General features: G+C 44.5%; 1 protein-coding gene across 3 annotated transcripts in view; it reads right to left on the bottom strand.

Annotated features, from left to right (window-relative positions):
- RHOT1 (ras homolog family member T1) overlaps positions 1–12,716 on the bottom strand; it is a 1,148,557-nt gene that overhangs the window by 117,022 nt on the left and 1,018,819 nt on the right. For 2 of the 3 annotated variants that reach the window (XM_069654963.1, XM_069654965.1), the window contains exons 18-19: positions 9,995–10,197; positions 6,158–6,280 (exon numbers count right to left, since the gene is read on the bottom strand). In XM_069654963.1, coding sequence (XP_069511064.1) covers positions 6,158–6,280; positions 9,995–10,197 — 326 coding nt within the window. The remainder of the gene's footprint in view (positions 1–6,157; positions 6,281–9,994; positions 10,198–12,716) is intronic. The other variant, XM_069654964.1, reaches the window with a different exon arrangement.

Here is a 12,716-nt window from a genome sequence, read left to right as displayed (position 1 = left end):
CAGAGGCAGATGGCTGCCCCACAGAAAGGCCCAAGTATTTGCTGTGGACTTGGATACTTGGAATTGTTCAGGATAGGTCAGCCTTTGCCACAAACAGGGTTTACCTGTTGAAGTGCATAACCTAAAGCTTCGACTGGACATCGGGCACAAAACTGGAGGCCCTCATCCATGAGTGTCTCCTCAGGATCAATCCGGTGCCCATATCATGTGCCACACAATCAGCCTTGTCCATGGTTGATTGCAACATCTGGCAAACAGCCTCTTCACCATCGCTCACCAGAGCCCCCCCCCGCCCCAAGTCATCCCCACCCCCTCTGGTCCCCCCGTGATGTTGCCTTGTGCTCCCCACCGTTCTCGCACACAGGTGTTGCCCGTTTTGCTTGATTCTTCTATCCTGCCCCCTCCTCCAGCCTACTTCGGCAGGAGTCTGTCCCAATACATTCTGGTTTCACTGTCTTGTGGCCAATGCTGGATTTGACTTTTATGGACTTCATTGATTCACGGTACGTCACCCTTTCTGAACTCTCATGCTGGACTTCCATTGCATCTTGTACTGATGGTGACCCCGAATCATGCTGTTCCCATATTCATCTTGTATCCTGGCTTATGTGTTACCACTGACTTCTGCAATTGTATTCGCTCTCCCCTCTTGCTGCTCCACTCTTTTGGACTGCTTACTTTCTGTTTTCTCCTCCCCTTACTTTCTTCTATGCACTTGCTCTATCAGAATTATGCCTGGACCTAGTAGGATAGCAACCTCGTCTGTCTCCTCCCCATCCTGTTACTTGTTCCCCTCCCCTGCCCCCTCCAGCACTATCGGAAATGTCATCAGGCCTAGTATGATATTTGCTTGTTTTGTTCCTCCCTCCCTTTCTGCACCCCACCCCCTCACCTTTTTTTTTCTCCGGCTCTACCAGAAATGTTATCAGGCCTAGTACGGTAGTCGCCTGTCTGTTTCCATTTCCTTCCCACTCTCCCCTCTTGCACTATCTGAAATGTCATCAGGCCGAGTACGATAGTTAATTTCACATCCTTACTTCATGACCTGTAAGAATGTCATTGTATTTTCCCTTGTTCCCTCCCTTGCCTTGAAGCGCTTTGAAACACATTGTGTATAGGCGCTATATAAATAAACAATCATATCTTATCCAAGTTAAACACCTCCTTCAGTGCTTCTGTTGGCAGGTTTCCAGCCACACCAGAGATAACACTCCGAAGGCCAAATGTGTACTTTGCTAGAGAGCAAGTAGCACTGACGGCCTTGAAAGCCAGACTGCCAGATGCTAAAACCCTGTGTCCCATGGCGCCCATGTTCCTGCTCTCCTGATTTGGGGGCAAGGATGGAAAGTCACGGACTTCAAAACTGCTGTAGTGGCTTGTAACTCAGATGGATGTGTGTAAAAGGAAGCCTGGATCGGAGGTGGCTGGGAAATGCTTGTTGGTAAGGTGCAAGCCACTGCAGGGACTGACGCCAGCTTCTGCCAGGTGGTCAACACAGGAGCAGCCACTGCAGGGTTGAATGGCAAAAGGCTCTCTTAGGGAGGACCCTCATCCAAAATATCTGTCTAGTCGTACAGGATCCTAGGCCTATTTGGGTCAGACAAGCTCAGTGTATTCCCCGCCAGTTTTGCAATGGTCTTTTGGAACGAACCATGAGGTCTGCCAGGTAATTGAATAGAATGGATGTTAAGCTCTGGGGGTGTGCCCAAACCAGAGGTTTCCTGCAGATAATTGACCAGATGCGCAGATTATCCCCTTTTACCATAGAGTTTCTCGGAACCCCGACGGAATAATCCAAAAGGAAATTTTGCCATGGAAAGCAAAACATACTCCCTGGAAGGCTCTGGCGCAGAGGCAAAGTGCTTTGGTACCTAGTCATCAGTTGTGGTTTGCAGTTGAAAGAGAAACCTCTGCCAGCTTCATCAAGCGCAGTGTGGTTTGGCTGATGTCACTGGGACTTTGCAAATTGGTCGAGCATCTGCTGTATGAATGTCTCCCACTCCTATAGGTAAGAGGATTGGTTGGAGTGGATACCTGAAATACTGAAGCCATGTCTTTGGAGGTATCCCTGAATGGGACCGATGACTGTTTCAAGGAAGGAAAAAAATGGTGTCTCGAGGTGTCACTGGGGGAGTGGTACCTATTCCAATGCTGCTTTTTCTTGACCTTCCAGACCAGAGAACATTCCTCTATAGGCTCTTCAACCATGGCCTTCTTTGGCCCCACGCTCAGGTACTTTGAAGGCATCTTCTTACTACCCTTGTGATAGAAGATAAAGAGCGTAGAAGCGGAGGATCTTACAGTACATCCATTCGTACGACCTGCAATTCTGTTTCGTATTCCTCCCATAAGCAGTAAAGACATACCGGGTGGGGATCCGACAGATATTTGCCTTCCACGGGTCAGGCACGATGCCGTCATTTAACAAATTTAAATGGCGATCCGAAAGCATAGTGAATGCGGCCATGAAGTGCAATAACTCCATATATACTGATTTTGAGGTGACACAGACACACAGAGACACACACACAACTACCTCTTTGTAAGAGAACAGAAGCCACAGAGTTGAGATCCCACCAACGCACCAGTAGGGCACATTTTAGGCATTCCATCGCTATGTAGCCCTGAAATATTCCAGATCCACCATCTGAGGACTCTTCACTTGCAAGGACTGCAAATAGGTTTTCAATGTTTGGAAAATGCCTTTCAGCCATGAAGCACTTATATGTGCGAGTCTATCCAGAGAGTGTTAGAGGTCGTGAGCCTTCAAGAAGCACAAATCGCTTGTCGATCGTAAATTCCCTCCATAAAACTTGACAGGTCATTGAAGGACACATAGGAAAGATCTTTAAAAGAGCTTGGAAGAATGCTTTTTTGTGATGATAGACAGGGGCATTGCCGTCTTAGCCTCATACTCACAATTGGTTAACATGCCATCAGTTGAGATGTATTTTATGTCACAGGAGGTCAAGATGCTTGTGATGAGATGAGCAAAACCAGGTTTGCCTCCGGAAAACCACTGCCTGATTCATGAGTCCATATGCTGCATATACATTTTGCAATCACACCTGGCTACCAAAGTTTCAACACTTGCTCCACTTAACTGAAGGAAAGCATTCTTTCATATACAGTTTCCAAAGGATGCCATATCTCGGGAGCGGATTTCAGGCCTTACTCAAAATGCACACAAAACACACACTGCTGAGGATGGGAGGAGACAAAGAAGCACTTTTAGGGATGGCTCAAAACATCACTTATCTGAGCTAGCACACAAGAGGATGGAGCCATCTTCCATATATCTGTGGACACTCTAAAAGATCTAACTAAAACAAACATTTTTGCTCTTTCCAACAATGTCTCGATGAATGGGTATTTACCAGCCAATCAGAGAAGGCTATTGGATGTCATCTTTGAACTGTAAATTTACAGTTCCATCAAGTCACCTGAGGTAGGGCATACAGAGGGTCAACTTTTGGCATAGGTGACAGACTATGGCACCATAAGGAACTGAGCCATTATCAGTTGGGGGTGGGGAGTCCAATGGTTAAACGTAGTCTGTGATATCACCCTGTCGTAGTCTCAGAGGTCCTGAGCCTAGCAAAATTGTGCCTCTGGGAAGATTGTTGAAAAGACATAAGCAGCATGTTGATGGCAATGCCAAATGTACTTTGAGATCTCCAGTGACAACAAAGGTACTGACAAATATGGACAGGGGGGTGGGGGGGTGTAGCAGGAGGCGAGAATTAATGCACTGGCCAAGTATTGCCAGAGAGTTAGGCTATAAGGTATGGTGAAGACTGCCTATCAACTAAAACACAAGGTACACAAAACAGAGGGTATGGATAAGAATGATGGAGTGAGTTTCAGAGGATGAGGGGATGGCAAAGATTTCAGAGAGTCCTGAATTCACATGGGAACAAGAAGACTAGACCCTCACATTTGTGATATATGTGGGAGTAGGGGTCTAATGACATTTTGATCAATTGCGACCTGAACACTGGCCTGAACGGAAAGGGCTTAATGTTCTGAAGGAATCGCACAATCATAATGAAGCCTGCGAGGAACCAAAGGTTGGGGCCGAGTACTAGCTTTGGGGGGTTTTCCACTGGTAGACGAGGCACTCTTGTTGGTCCCAATGACTATTAAACAAGGACATAATCTGTCCGATAGCCAGGCCCTCAAGGCTCTTGGCGTTAGGTGACAATTTATGTTTGATATCTTTGGGCTCAGGCAAGCTGTTGCAGTATCCATTCTGCCAAGTCATGGAGGGCCTCTTGCCAAAATTCTTATTTCTAATAATCACCTCTGGGGATTTGTTTGATGTGTAATCTGGGCATTGCCCAGTATTAGGCTTCAAGAGCACTACACAGCATTACGTGGAAGATCACAGCTTTTGCTTTCAAGCTACAAATCCTTTAAGTTCCTGCAATGCAGCAATACTCACAATAAAGGAGTGCCAGCAAATTTGCTACAGATCTTCTTTCTAGTTTCTTAAAGTGCACAAAAAAGCTATTGATGTTTGGACACTGAAGGTGAAGGCAATGGCAATGAAAAGTAGCTTGAGAGAAGTGCAATTAACAGGATCAAAATTGCTAGAAGCTGATCAAAATACAGCAGGGGGAAGCAAGGGACTAAGCCTGGGATGTGGTGGTCATCGTTAAGGCCAAAGACCTGAAAATTAATCAAATATGCACAAGGAACTGCAAGCAAATCAATACAAGGTATTGGGTGCCATATATGAATGCCAGCTCTATTGTAAAAAATATATCTTGCTGGGCAAGACAACCAAGGATTTCAGGGGAAGAGAGCCTGGCTGGAGTAGTCACTGATTGCACCTGTATTCTGGATATGGGTTGCCCGAGAAACCGAGAAGTAGCTTGTATCCACTATGATCAAACTGCATTCTTTAAATGCTTACGTGCTTGCTTAGTTAAATGCAAATACATCGATTGCGAAAAGTAGGTTTCAAGCAATCTGATAAGGGTTGGTCACAGACTTGGGGGTTTTAGCAAAAACAAAAAAGAACTGGAACAAGGGCATACATATGGCAGTTTAGTTTGGCGAATAGATTTGATTGTGTTAAAACAAAACAATATTCCCGTAGTGGTGCATTACTTTTTGGTGCCGCTCTTCTGCGATCTGGAGGCAGCATCCTAACTGTTATATTGTCAAGTGTCAAGTTTTCTTGTCACTATGCACGTTTATAGAGTCATTCCACATACCCATTATGCTGACTAAGTAATAATATGCATTATAGTCAACTACCCCAATAATAATTGGAAACACCTTTAAATTCCATGAAGAGACCAAGACTATGTATATATTTGCTTTGTTGAACTTGAAGGTTTGAACTCCCATTTTCTTGCAGACATGAAGGCACAGAGCAAGTTAATCATTTTAGTGCATTGAGGGCGTGCAATTGGCAAATACAACCTGCAATACAGATGTGAAGGAAAATAAATCCTTTGAGAATACCACAAAAGTTCTCGTTAATTGGAAAACGGTACAACTAAAAAGAAACAAAGTACCTAAGAATTATCGAATGGGTAATTCATGTTACTTGTTTAGTGCACCCAGACTTTGCAGATAGTTTTCTGATAAAGGTGTTCCATGACGACAATTTCTAAAGTGTATAAGCAGGTCATATTTTGTACTTTAAGCACTAAGTTGTTAAAGCTGCAGATTTGCTCAAAACATATCCACTAATTTTGGCATAGCAGCAAAATGTTACGTGCCATTGATAATCAAGATATTGCACACTTTGCACCAAAATGTCAACATTAACAAATACATTACAGCGTCACACTTTCTCTGTAAAATGTATGGTTTGCCTCAAAGATGTGCTTTGTGCAAATAAGAAAGGCAGTAGAACTACAAAGAATATATATATATACACATATATATAAAACATGTGATTATCAATCACAAAGGTGAATCGCAGTGTTACTGTGTGGCCAAATTGACAATGATTTTTGGTTGAGTTTGGTGTTCGACTGTGCTGCAGAACACCACATGTTTACTCGATGTTATGAAGCAGTGAAAGTGGTTGGCTTACAAAACAGAGAATGGTTGACCATAGTCTGAATGGATATGTAGTGGAAATCTGCATAATATTTGTTTAAAACACTCCTGGTATCCAGTAAATAAAGTTAAGGACCTGTTTAGAACTGAAGTGCAGAGTGTGTTCTTTACAGAGTGCAGCAAGTCTGAGTTGAGGAAGTTCTGACAGATGCAAAATGTACACCTGTTGCAGACGCACAAACAGCGTAACCGGGCATGGCTGCGAAAACACACAGAAGGACAGCAGTTGAGATGCTACATTTTGGGCACATAAGGCCTGTGCCTCGAATGACATGATTCAGGAAAGCTACATCTGGGCGATGAAGCAGCCTAGGGGGGGAGCTAAGGCGGTGCAGATCTGGGGGTTGGCGGGGTCTTTTTTAGCAGCACGGCAGTTGGTGACAGTCTTTAAGCCATCTTTTATTAAGTAATTTAGCATGATTTTTGCTCTGAAAATGCAAATTGGAGCGCAATGCCCATAGAAGAACACTGTCAAATAATCCTTGCTTAAAAATACATAAACATCAAGGCTGAGTGACCACCTGGGAAGCAGGATGTAATATCGAACTGGATCTGCACAGCCCTAGCTAACGCCCACATCTGATTCAAATGTGTTAAGAGCATATAACTCTAGGAGACATTTTAGTTGCTTGAGGGAGGATCGCATGCTGCTTTGCATGCAGGTTTGTGACAGATACGTAAGCTAACGCCACATTAATTACACATTTATCCTTCACATACTCAAATACATAGATAAGTACACGACGTCGGAGAAGTCCGAGACATATATTCAAGACATGCTGATATCCCCTATAAGTATGCTTTTGTTTCAATATATAAATATACTAAGATGCAGTCCAAATTCGGCTGTCATACTAGAACCAACCTGTTTTACCCACAGTATCCAGTTAAACAAAAAAGCACTAACTAAGGTATCACATTAAGGATGACAAACAATTCACTTAGCAACAGAGAGATCCTAAAACAGCCTGTAAACATTCAAAATGGGTCTTTTCCCTATTCAAAATACTTCTGCTCTCTCTCACCAACATCTTTGGAAAGCAAGGTTTCACCATGTTCCATTGAAGTTATTCACAACCCTAAAAAGACAATTTTCTATCATAGAACTAATTTCCACATTGGTATTTTCCAAACATCAGAAACGCCCATAACCACAGTCAACGACACACTAGCAGGTTACTTTTTGACGACGAACTGGAGCTGGGAATTTAAAAGATGGTAATCTGCTACAAATCTCCAAGTAAAACGGTTTGCCATTCAGGCTGTGTGTCTAAGGCTTGCACCATTAGGGCACATTTACATTTTTGGAGTTCTTACATCTTTGTTTGTCCCCCAAACATGTTGCTAGCTTATCAGCCTTTTTAAACTTTCTTTTTGTGATGATCAGGTAGAAGTCAAACTCACACTGTGTCCCTTTTACTGTTGTGCTGTCTTACTAGTCCAATAGGCTAGTGCTTTTTAAGAATCCAATTTCGGTCCCTGTAAGCGTGTTGGGGGGCAGGCTGGTGGCACCTGTACTTTGCTTTGGCTATACCAAAGTTTGCAACAATTTTTCCAACGTTGCTAGCCAAATGCTACAACAGGGTAACTGAGGGAGACGTATGGCAGATCCCTTCCTGGAGACTGCTGAGGAAGTGGGCTGCTTTGGAGTATCCTGATATGGCCATACTGCCGGGGTCCTGGGTAATTTTTCCTTTCCATCTCTGAGCTAGTGGAATCCTTTGTGGGCTTCCTTTGCTTCTTCAAACTTTTCTTGCTGGATTATCTTCCGATTCTGGCTTGGTCTGCAGCTCCCGATTGCCGGTAAAATGCTCTGGCCCAAGGCCTACATGTGGAACCCCCCCTTGACTCTCCGACCTGAAGCTCGAATGGCTACTGTCACTCTGCCTCAGTTTTCTTGGGATGTCAAGGATCGCTTCTCGTGGTTGTCTCAGTTGTGAAATCAGTTTCCTGCCGATGCTGCCCAGGGCTAACCTGACCCTTGGTCTGGCCTTTGTTGCTTCTATGGTGTCCTGGCCTAGTGCGGTGCCATCCTAGGGCTTTTTCCAGCACCTAGATCGCCTCAGCTTGGTGCTGGTTTCAATCTGGGCTCAATTCCCACAGACGAGACCCCAAGCAATCACTATGCAGACCTAATCTTGATAGAGAAATCCAGATCTGCAAGTTTCAGGACCCTCCCTCGCAAGGACCAACACCTTGACTACTCTTCACAGGTCCCTAGACCCACATTGTGTAGCTGGTCCCCTTCTCCCAGGCCAAGGGTCACCTGTCTTCGTCGGCAGAGCAGTTGCTCACCCCGCCTATCACCACCGGAATGTGACATCGAGAGCCAGTCCTCACTCCCTGGCTTTTAGATGGATCTCTTTGGGGGGCCTTGGGAATCTCCAGTGTGCTGGCTGCAGCCTCCGATTCATATATGGGCTATAAGCTATGCTTATATTTTTGGTCCACAATGGTACAAGGCCAACGGGTTTGTCCTGTTGATTTCTAATGGAGAAGTTTTACTAAAATTTTGGGACTCCTCAAAACTGATTATGTGGTTTATTCACCTGGAACTCATCATTGTCTGACTAACCTCCATGGGGTCATAGAACTCTTAAAGCTACATATGTTATTGTTGTGTACATTCCTGCATTTCACCTTGTTTGGATGATAAGTTAAGTTTGTGTTCACTGTAACCCTTTAGTCCCCAGATATTTGGGGGTGAACTGGGTTCTGATCCGATCTGGTATTATATTTCAGAGTATTTATATTACTTCCTGTTGATCCCTTGATATGCTGCTTTACTTAACACATGTACTCACCGGTAGTAGTATTTTAAGTGTGTTATTATTACGCTCCAGGAGCGAGCGTGGTCTCTTTTAGGGCCCAGAATTTTGTTCTTAGTTAGGTCTAGAAATCCTTACGCAATGCATTTACTTGTGTCACTGGCTTTTGGAATGGGCAAGGCCTGGTCGGATACCAGTTGCTGTTTTTATAATGTTCTGCCTAGCTGTGGTCTCTATATGCAGTATTTTGGTGGGGTGTGCTGTCGGTTATTCTGTATGGGACTAACAGTACCTAGCTTTCAGTCATCTTCGAACCTCACGAGGGAAACCAAGACTGCTGTGTTGCTGTACTATAGAGAGAGTGTGTGCTACCTTTGGTGGTGATAGTGCGCACACATTTAGGATAGGCACTTCAGAACACGAACCAGAGGTCTGTGGAAAAACATTCCTAGCACATCCCAAAAAGTGTACCTGCACTGGCCCTGCCTTATGGAGCACATCTGTTCAAGAGTACACATTTCTCTCTGGGACACATCAGCTAAAGAAGCAAAAAACCACAGCTGCGGATTTTACATCTGGGCTATTTCTAGCACATGGGATAATATGTGAATTTAACACCACCTAATTAAATGTTTAACTACAATTACCGAACGCTAAGCAAAGGCTCACAAGATTAATGTTTAAATGTTGGACAGCCTTGCTACCTGGGAAATTGGTGTAGCAGTTTTGCATTGAAAACTAAGTAAATATGTCCCAAACATATCAAACTGCATAAAAAAGCTAACATGCCTTTGTAATCAATGTATTTGGCCTTAATCTCCTTCAGGGAACCTAACCAAAGCAAACATGAATTCTGCCAGCATAGAAGGCAATCAGATTTTTAAAGGTTTTTAAAAACGTAGGATGCAGAAAAACACCCCTTTTTACATCTGAACTATATTAACACTATGAAAGAATACTTGAATAAAGTATACATCTTAATATCGGCTTTCTACAGCTACATGGGACAGGAAAGAAGGAGCAGTTTAGAGAGCTCTTTGCTGCTAAGCGACTTCAATGAGAAAAGAACACCCCACTCCCCACGACTATGGCATGCAAAGTTATGGTTAATGCAGAGCTGTAGCAATGGTGACCCCAATACTTACGGATACATGGCCATAGTTGTCAGTTTTACAAAGATATCCTTACTGGGGACATCAGTGGTATTGCACGTGAAGGCTTGCGGTGGAGGCATTTTGTGCTTTTTGCAGAAGTCCAATGGAGACATGCAATACTCTTGTGTTACTTCATGCAGGTCGGACTTTGCTGCGACAAGAAGGCAGGGCGTCCGGCTATCCATGAAATGTTGCTATAGTGAACAAAATCAATGTAAGCCATGCTTAAAAGACAATGTCAGAAACATTAATTTACCCTTCCTGCGCAAGTTGTCACTTTATAAAAAAGCAAAATATAAAATATTCTACCTGTAACTCATAATTATGAATAATATTTAGTACAATTGCTTTTGGTTGTAAACACATTACACAGAGATTCACAGTGACAAGTATTTAAATAAACTCTTACACACAAGGTTTCTTGAATAAACAATTACAGTCAGTTAGAATAAGCCTTCTTCAGAAGGGAGCAACATAAAAAGTAACACACAAATACACTTCAATACAGTACACTCTTAAGGGCTGATTCATGGAATTATTTGCGCCGAAAAACAGGGATTTGTGCGCCATTCTGCCCGCAAATCCCCGTTTAACAAATGGGGATTTGCGGGCAGAATGGCGCACAAATCCCTGTTTTTCAGCACAAATAATTCCATGAATAAGCCCCTTAAGTTTCTAAATCAGTAAACACCCTTTTGGGATGGCCCACTGACACAACCTACACCCTCAGGTGACTTCAATAGCTAGGGTGCTGGGGACATTAATATCTTACTGTTTGCATTTAGAATACCGTTAGGAGTTGGTAAAAGGTAAAGGTTATTAGAACAACAAGAGACCACGAATATTCTTAAGCAGGCAAATACTTTTGGATCCCCTAAGGAGAGTCATTCAGTACAACAGGCTAAGCCAAAGCCAATGGGCAAAAGTCTTATATAGGATGAAGCACTTCTTGTAGGTAAGTAGAAAAGTATTTGCACAATGTTTTAAAAGTCTTTGAAGAAAAGAAGAATCAAATGTAGGGCCACAAGCTGATTAAACTTGTGAGTAGTTGAAGATGCAAGCAACTCTACAATGAGAGCCAAGTTCTCTCAGACTTTACAGTATCTTTGTATTGAAGAAAAAGTGCAGCAGATGACTTCTGTTCCTGTGCAGCTCTGCAGATCTCGCTGTTCCTGAGCCTCAGCAGTGGGGACAAGTGGGAGGACTTCTGAGGACTCCTGCTCTGCATTGGGATGGTCAGCCGGCAATCTTTCCAACAAGTGGCACTTCAGTGTTTGAGCTCCTCTTGACTACTGCAAATAGCAACATCGCAGTATCTGGCTGTCAAGATGGACTTTCCTTGCCTCTGGGGTCCCGCACTCTGTTGAGGGGGCTCAGGATCAGTCAGTCCTGCTTCCTGGGAGTCTGGAGGATCTTCCTGGAGCTCTTGGCCAACTTAAAGCAACGCACACAATCTGGTGTTCCTCTCCCTGGCTATTCAGTTTCCAGCAGCAATTCTGTGGAAATTCAACCAGCTACGACAATACAACTGAACATAAATAAACACATTTAACAACAAAAAGCACTGCAATCCCCATCCCTCCCCCCTATGAGCCTGTATGGTGTTCGCCATCGGTATCCGCTGTGAACGGGGGGGCGTCATCGCTCTCAGATTCAATTGGAGCCGACCCCGTTCCAAACAGTTCAGCTATCAACAATTTCCATGCCGCGAGGGAGCACATTTCCTCCTCCTCCCCTGCAATACTGGTATCCCGCCACACAGCCGTCTCGGCCTCCGCCCATTTTTGGAGATCCCTCCACCAGACCTCCATTCGTGGCTTATGACACTCCTTCCATCCCATGGCAATCCTACGTTTAGCAAGCACATAAGCCAAATCTTTCAATTTCTCGACATGTCTAAGTTTACGCGCTCTGGGATATCCCCCCAGTAAGCAGGCCCAGGCTGAATCCACTTTGAGCGTGACACCCTTTCCTGCCAGCTTCTGCGCCACTTCACCCCAATAGCCTGCAATTACTGGGCACGCCCAGAACATGTGTATCATGTCTGCATTCTCCTCGTCACACTTGGGGCACGCCTGGCGTCCAACATCCCGAAATTTGGATATTCTCAAGGGGGTCATGTATGCCCTGTGCGTTATATAAAGCTGTATTTGCTTAAACCTGGCGTTTCTCGATACTTTTTTATGATACCCCAGGGCTCGCTCCCACAACCCATCTGCCATCGGGGCCCCCATCTCCGTTTCCCATTCCAGTCTCAAGTGCACTAAATCGCTCCCAACCTTCGTCATCAACATCTCGTACAACCTAGAGACCTCATGCCCGCCCTCCGATGTGTCATATAGTATCTCCACCGTGGCGTCCGGTTCATCGGCCAGGGTAGTTTCGGGCCACCTATTCCGGATCTCCTGCACTATCCTGTGATATGTCATATATTGACCCCTGTGCAATCCCGACCCTGCCTCTAATTCTTCGAACTCCAAGATGGTCCCATCCTGCCAAATATCTCCCATGGTGACCAACCCCACTGACTCCCAGTATATCCGGATGATTACTCTGAGCTGCCCATCTCCCTTCGCCAGTGCGACCAATGGGAACTGCGACACACACGGCAAAGGGTTACCCATCATCCGGCAGGCCCGTTTCCACATGTTCCGTCCCAAAGCTAGCATTCTAGGCCGCTCCCTCATGCATGCATTAGTCACCCAGATCACCT

The sequence above is a fragment of the Ambystoma mexicanum genome, chromosome 3q (assembly GCF_040938575.1).
Source record: "Ambystoma mexicanum isolate Mex_15411 chromosome 3q, UKY_AmexF1_1, whole genome shotgun sequence".
NCBI classification, from domain to species: Eukaryota; Metazoa; Chordata; class Amphibia; order Caudata; family Ambystomatidae; genus Ambystoma; species Ambystoma mexicanum.
Note: the sequence above shows the minus strand (reverse complement) of the source record. Positions and strands in the feature narration are given on the sequence as shown.